The 7193-nt window shown below is 51.6% G+C and overlaps 2 protein-coding genes across 2 annotated transcripts; both read left to right on the forward strand.

Annotated features, from left to right (window-relative positions):
• Positions 1–255: 255 nt before the first annotated feature.
• IUM83_08439 (P-type ATPase (P-ATPase) Superfamily) lies at positions 256–573 on the forward strand (the record flags this gene model as incomplete). The annotated part of the gene is made up of 1 exon (XM_067932812.1): positions 256–573. One exon carries the CDS (start codon positions 256–258, stop codon positions 571–573), a length of 318 nt encoding a protein of 105 aa, XP_067783436.1.
• Positions 574–605: 32 nt separating this feature from the next.
• On the forward strand, positions 606–1210 carry IUM83_08440 (P-type ATPase (P-ATPase) Superfamily; the record flags this gene model as incomplete). The annotated part of the gene is made up of 2 exons (XM_067932813.1): positions 606–827; positions 968–1210. 2 exons carry the CDS (start codon positions 606–608, stop codon positions 1208–1210), a joined length of 465 nt encoding a protein of 154 aa, XP_067783485.1.
• Between the last annotated feature and the right edge of the window lie 5983 nt (positions 1211–7193).

Genomic DNA, 7193 nt, shown 5'->3' on the forward strand with positions numbered 1-7193 from the left:
GCTCACCGTTGTGCCAACCGCTTAGTGCTGGTAGGGATGGTTTTGGACGACTTCTGAACTGTTCGGAACTAATAGGCAAAACGCCTAAAATACCGTTCAAAATGCAAAAGTGTCTGAAACGTTTTGGGTAGTTGGTGTGCTGCACACCGTGTGTGTGCTCAAAGGACTTTTGGAGGTCTGAAAGTCGGAGGCCCGCGTTTGGCACGCAGATGAAGTACGAGCTGCCAGAGGACGAGGCCACCGTCAGGTGCTACGATGCAAGCAATAGCGCGGTGCGCTGTGTCAACGAAAACTGGGTTGGCCGACCGCCTCGTCAAGGACGGCTGCTACGTGCTGGGCATGTCGTACCGCGAACTGCCTGCAGAGTGGACCCACGAGCAGGTGGAGACGTTCGATGCCAAGCGCGAGGCGGTCGGCGAGAGTCTGTCGCTGCTGGGGCTCATCCTGTTCCGCAACGAGCTGAAGGACGACACGGCCGACGCCATCGAGAAGCTCAAGGCCGGCGACATCCGCACGATGATCACGGGCGACAACGCCATGTGCGCTGCTACATCGCGCGCGCGAGTAGCATGATCGCCGGCAGCTCTCTGGTGATCCTGGGCGAGATGGTCTCGATGATGGAGGACAAGAAGCTGGTGTGGCGCGACGTGGACTCGAAGGAGGAGTACGAGCTGCCGCAGGACAAGCGCATGGTCGAGGACGGCAAGGACGTGGAGCTGGCGGTCACGGGCGTGGCCTTCGACTACCTGGTGGCCATGGGCGAGGATCAAGACGCTGCTGCTGCACATCCAAATCTACAGCCTCATGACGCCCGACTGCAAGGTGGAGTGCGTCAAGCTGCACATGGAGACGGGAGCCGTGCGGCGACGGCGGCAACGACTGCGGGGATTTTCGCTTCGCCCACGCCGGCGTGGCTCTAAGTGATGCGGAGGTGTCGCTGTTCACGAGCAAGACCAATTTGATCTAGTCGGTCGTGGACCTGTGCCGTGAAGGCCGCTGCAGTGTGGCTACGTCGCTCACGTCGGTCCAGCCGGTGCTGCGCATGTTCCAGTACTACCACGCCGTCATTATGTCCCAGTGGTGCTGGGTCCTGGCCGACGGCTCCACGCTGGTCCGCTGCTCGTGCGTCATCACGCTGTCGAAGCCGTTGAAGAAGCTGCAGGACACGTGTCCGATGTCTAGTCGGATCGGCTCTTCCACGCCGTTGTAATTTTTCGGACAGAAGGCCATCAACGTCATTATCTGTGGTGCAGAGTGCACACGCTGACCAGCGAGGTCTGATACTTCCCGTTCTCGCCGGACGATGTGGACGTGACCATGTGGTGGCTCCTGTCGGACAACCACATGGGGATGGTGCGCTTCTTCTCCAGCATCTTCTAGCGGCGTAAATGTTCAGCTTCGAGTGACCGGGAGGGCTTCGTTGTTGCCTGTCCATGAGATTCCAGGATTGACGTGGATTAAGCAATATGAAGAGGTAACAAATCATCGATAGCAAAGCTCATCTAGCACAATTAATCTACACAGTCTGGACAAGACTGATGTCGAGCCAGATCGACTTCATTGCGCCTAATGGTTCCGTAGTTGATGTAAATGTACGCGAGCATTTCGACCTTCTCAACTTAAAGCCTGTATCGTCGCTTGGTGTGGATGTGATCGAAGATGCTCCAAGCTCTTTCGTTGGCTGCTGACGACGTCGGGATCGCGAAGACTATTTGTGCAATATTCTTAAACAACGGATACTTTTTGTTGTTCATGGTGTTCCAGTAATCCCGAGGACTTGATTCGGAGTATTTCTCTCGAAGTCTTTCGCCGCCAAGTCTTTTACTGCTTTTGAACGCGAGGATCTCCGCTGTTAGCTTGGGAGTACCATTGCTTGACGTGATCACGCAGCAGCCCTTCGCCATTTTGCAAATCTGATCTTCCACCGTATCATCGTCCGAGCCCACAAAGTCGTCAAGATTAGTGGTAGGATCCAGCAAAAAAGCAATACCCATAGCATTTGTATGAGCATACTTCCATCGCTTCAGTATTTTTTCGCGAAACAAAGTTTGGACGTTACCAAGCGGGAGATCCGAAACATTCGCATATACCCCGTTTACAGAAAGAGTTTCGGTGGTACCGTCGCCATTAATTTCTTGGCTTGCTGTACTACCATTAGGTGGATCTTCTTCTTCAGCGTCGGATTCCTCGGTATCGAATTGTTCAGCGTCATGTTCCGCACCAGTTGCATCTGCTTGCTCGGATGTCGCCGGTTCAACTTGACGCTCTTGCTCAGGGATGTGACACCATAAGCAGCATGGTATCGTAGCCATCTAAACCACTTGTACACCGCCGACACGAATACATTGTCCGCTTCTAAAACTCGTAGTACAGCAATAATTGGATCAAATAGACGTACAATCGTTCTCAAGTTATTCCAAAATCCATTGTCACCAACCAATGCCGTTACGAAGGCAAGTTTTCTCCTCCGTGCTGCAGTACCGCGATAGCGAGCTCTGAATTCCTCGTAGTCCGGACTCAAAAAAAGTTTTTCAAGTACCTCCTGGCTGTTCAATACAGTCCTCAGACAAGAAAACACTGAATACCAACGCGTTGGCGTTTGCAACACGAGATTTCTTGCTTTCGAGCCAAGATTTCGCATGCCCTGCTGCAAGCCCTTGAATTAGTCAAGTAGTGCAAGGTGATCTTTCACGAATCGTGCCACAGCTACAGCTCTCAAACGGATTTCGCGGATAGCAGGAAATTTACACACATCCTGCATCAGTAGATTTAAGATGTGTGCGGAGCAACCACCATTGACAATATTTGGTCTGCGAGCATGAACACGCCCTGTAGCGCTTCTCATATTCTTGGCATTGTCCGTAATGACGGATACAACCTGTGCTGATGTTGATAGTTCGATATCTGCGATTACTTTCTCAATTTCACCTACAAGGTAGTCTGTAGTATGCTGTTTGGACCGCGTTGACTGCGTTGACCACGAGGACCAAAATACCGAGGGTATCCCTGGCGCAACTACCAAGAAGTTAATAATGCTGGAGCCGTTGGTATCAGTCCAGCCATCCGTCACAAGAGAAACATACACTTGTTGATCAACCAACTCGATAACCTCCAACCTCATCTCGACTTGCACTCGCATCAAAAGCTCACCACTCAGCTTGTGTCGCGATGGCGTCTTGAATGTAGGCGCTACCAAAGCAAGAAATTCTTTGAAGACAGGCGCATCTGCTAGCATAAATGGTAGGGCACAAACAAAAAATACTCGCGCCAGCGCCATTTCAAAGGCATCCTGATCCAGCTCGATCGGCAATGAAGCAGTAGGCTATGAAGCACTTGTAGATGTTGTAGCTGGTTCATGAGCAGTAGATGATGGCTGCAATGAAAGTTGCACGTCTCTTGGTACTCTAGGGCACGGTTTGGGACCTGTGAAGTGTTTCAACAAGTTTCCGCTTGGCTTGCCGTTCTTTTTGAGAGCACCACAGTATATGCATCGTCCGTGCCTCTTCCCGTTCTCTCTCTCAACGAAATAGTACTGCCAAATAGGGTCAGATGGGCGCCCAATCTTCGTTGGTGACGGTAGCAGTTGTCTGGCTGAGCCGGGTGACCTACGGGGTCGACCAGGGGATTGCGCAGGAGTTGATGCCGGAGTTTGGACTGACTGCTCTCCCGGACTCACTTGTGACGACTGACCACCTGTGCTTGATCTTCTAGCAACTCTGTGATAAGCGCTGAAACGAAGCATTCGTCGCATCGCCGAGCCTGGTGGTGTTGGAGCAGAGTTTGTCCCTGTTCGAGGCGTTCGTCGTAACGCCGAGTCTGGAGGCGCTGGCAGGGTAGTTGTGCCTCTTCGAGGTGCTCGAGGTGTAGTCGCTGGTGGTTGTGGTGGACCTTGATGAATCGCGGGCGGCACATGGCCGTCAGACGGAAGTCGTGGCATGGTCTTCGTCGATCATAACTGCAGCCCTTCAGGATCCTTGTCAATGATACGTACTTTTGGATTGTTCTGGATATTTTGGATATTTTTAAATTGTGCAAAACGTTTTAGGACATTTAGAAGTTCTTTACGTGCCTGAATCAAAACCATCCCTAAGTGCTGGTGTCATGGGGCCACTAAAAAGCGAAGCTAAGAAATAGTGCTAAAGCTACTGGAGGCACGGCAAAAGAAAAACGCCTTCGTGCTATTCATGCCACTATTGCTGTGTGGAACGCCATACCAACAAAGGCGATAATTCGCAGCATAAAAAAAAAACAATTCCTAGATGCCCTAAGGTAACTGTCTAAAAAGACGGATTTTTTTTCTTTTCCATACGGTTTCAACTTCGTTTTCTGTACCATAGGTTAGTTTATCAACCAATCCAATCGCAGAATTTTTACTCTCCGGATTTTGTGTCGGGAGCGGAGATTGCCTTATAGTATGGAGGATGTCATTCAGTGAGTCCGGATTTATCCGTCGTTGTCTGTAGGGCATGTTTGTGTTTGGTTGGTCATGCTTGGTTACGGCTGGGTGCTCGTAGCATGTCACACATTTTTCAGTTGGGTGCAGCAACGAGTGCCAATCTGCAAAGGTGGGACCAAAACAACTGCGAGGTTACAATATATGCACAGGTTGCGCATAGACGCTAATGTACTGCTTTTTAATGAAGAATGTTACGGATCGAGAGCTGAGTTTGCACTAGATACGATACCAGAACGCATCCAGCAGTTCCTGATAGAGGCCGGAGTTGCAGCATTACAAGCCTGTGACGCCCAGCCTAAGGCTGTGTAGATTGCCGGTCTGCTTGTGCGCCATTTCGCACACCATGACCTTCTCACCCAGCGTCAGGCGCACGTATGCCTTCTTGTTAACTTTGGGCTGGTTTGTCATGAGGACTTTAGGTAAATGGAGTTGGTTGATGTGCACGCTGCATGCCCTGCAAGATATAATGTTCATTGTGGGCCTTTCATTTTCTACCGTGATCTAGTAACTCGATGTTTCCCGCAGAGAGACATTTTCCCGCAATGATCTTACTATTTTAGTACATCTCACCAGACAGCTGTGGCAAATCTTGTGCACTGGCAGACTCCCGCACACTCTGTGTTCGCGGTAGATAGCCGATGGCAGTTGCAGATACAGCGGGGACACCTGTATTCAAGTGGTGATCAGATGCCGTGACGTATGGGCAGACTGATCTGGACAGCCACACTTCGCTCAACATGCCGTCAATAGAATGATAAAGACGCCCTCATCGCGGCTACTTGGTCATGTCCGCTGCCACAGAGATTGGAGCCATGCGGCCTACTTCAGCAAATGTTAAAAAAAGAAGCTAAGGAGTAGTACAGACGAGGGCGTGAATAAGGAACGGGTGTCATCCTATAACCTTAAAAACCTAATATTATGCAATTCTAGAGGGAAGAGCTTGTACCACTGACATTGGCCATCGCCATTGGCCAGCTGGGCCTGCTGGCAGAGCTGGGTTTTGAATCTGGGCGGGAAATTCGAATTTGACACGAACAAGATGGAGCGGCAAGCACGGAGAATGCGCCTCACCAAGCAGCAACAGCTCGACCTCTGTGCAATGCGCACCCGCGAGCCAACGTGGAGCCTCGCGACGCTAGGAGAATGGGCTCGGGAGAAGTTTACACTGGACAAGGCGCCGGGCAAATCGTCCGTCAAGAGGATCCTGGACAACGAGAGCTCGCCCAAGCGCATTGCGGTCGACTTTCGCTGCCGCAAGAGGTGTCGCGGGCGTCTATGGTGGCCCTTGTTGCACTTTGAGAAATCCCGCGAGGAATTTGCCGCCGAGGAGAAGCCTTCGAGGTCGATCTGCGTAGTTGATAGTAAATTGGAAAGTAAATTTGAGTTAGCCTTGCTAGTCCTCCTCACTACTCAGCTTAGCTTACATGCAAGCCTGACGCTTCACACTCCTGCTGCTGGCGCGATCACCGGCCAGGCCTTCATCCGGCCTGAGCGACTGCGCTTGTTCGGTTGTACCAGTCCTCGCCATTTGATTTGGTCTAGCGTCATCTTCAGTAACATCACGGTGACTGCCACGAAAGCAGTCCGTCTCGATACTTGATTCCATCGTCAAGTCCGAGACCACACAATTACAACCCAGAACTCCGCCAAGAGCTGGTTAGGTTTTGCAAAATGCAACAGCCTCCCTCAAAGGCTACGCCAGCTCGACAACGCGCAACCGAGTTCTCAAGCGTTCGAACGACACGCGCTGGAGCGGCTTGGTCAGGATGTCGGCGAGTTGCTGTTCCGTGGGGTAGTACTTGACCGTCAAATCGCCACGCCTAATCACATCCCTGATGAAATGAAAACGGATGTTGATGTGCTTGGTCCGTGCACTCGCCACTTCGTTTTCCATCGCCTTGATTGCGGACTGATTGTCCACTTGCAGCAAGACGGCCTCCTTGGTCGTCCACAGATGCAACTCCTCCAGCAATTGTTTCAGCCAGACAGCATCCTTTGCCGCCATGGCTGCTGCTACGTATTCAGACTCCATCGTAGACATAGCCACTGACGTTTGCTTCTTTGATGCCCAGGAGATAGTCGAGCCGTTGATCATCAGCACGGCGCCAGAGACAGACTTGGCATCAGATGTGTCGCCGGCCCAATCTGCATCACTGTAGATAGTCGCAAGGAGCTTCGTGCCGACACCTTGTCCATACTTGAATTTCAGACCAAACGATGCCGTACCACGTAGGTAGCGAAGTACGCGTTTCACACCTTGCCAATGAGCTTGCTGTGGACGAGCGACGAACCGTGCCAAGTAGTTGACGGCTGTAGTTTTGTCAGGTCGGGTGCAATTCGAGATCCACAAGAGGGACCCAATTGCCTTTCTCATGATGGTCGTCTGCTCCATCATCAGGTCGTCACCATAGACCTTCGAAGTGTCCATGGGAGTGCGGACGGGTCTGCTCTCAGCCATTCCCATGTCGAGCAGCAACATTTCCACAGTGTCACGCTGGTGCAACAGGATACCATCATCAGTGCGATGTACCATGATCCCCAGACACTTGTCTGCGATACCCATGTCCTTAATGTCGAACTTGCGGGCTAGTTGAGTCATTGCCCAGTTACTGTCAGCTTCATTTTCACTTACAATGACAACGTCATCGACGCACAGCCCCAGCAATGAGAGACTTCCATTTTGGCGACGGAAGTAGAGGCACGGGTCCAACTTGCTCCTCGTGAAGCCCAGCGACAG

The sequence above is a fragment of the Phytophthora cinnamomi genome (genome assembly GCF_018691715.1).
Source record: "Phytophthora cinnamomi strain GKB4 chromosome Unknown Contig99, whole genome shotgun sequence".
In the NCBI taxonomy this organism is placed as follows: Eukaryota; Oomycota; class Peronosporomycetes; order Peronosporales; family Peronosporaceae; genus Phytophthora; species Phytophthora cinnamomi.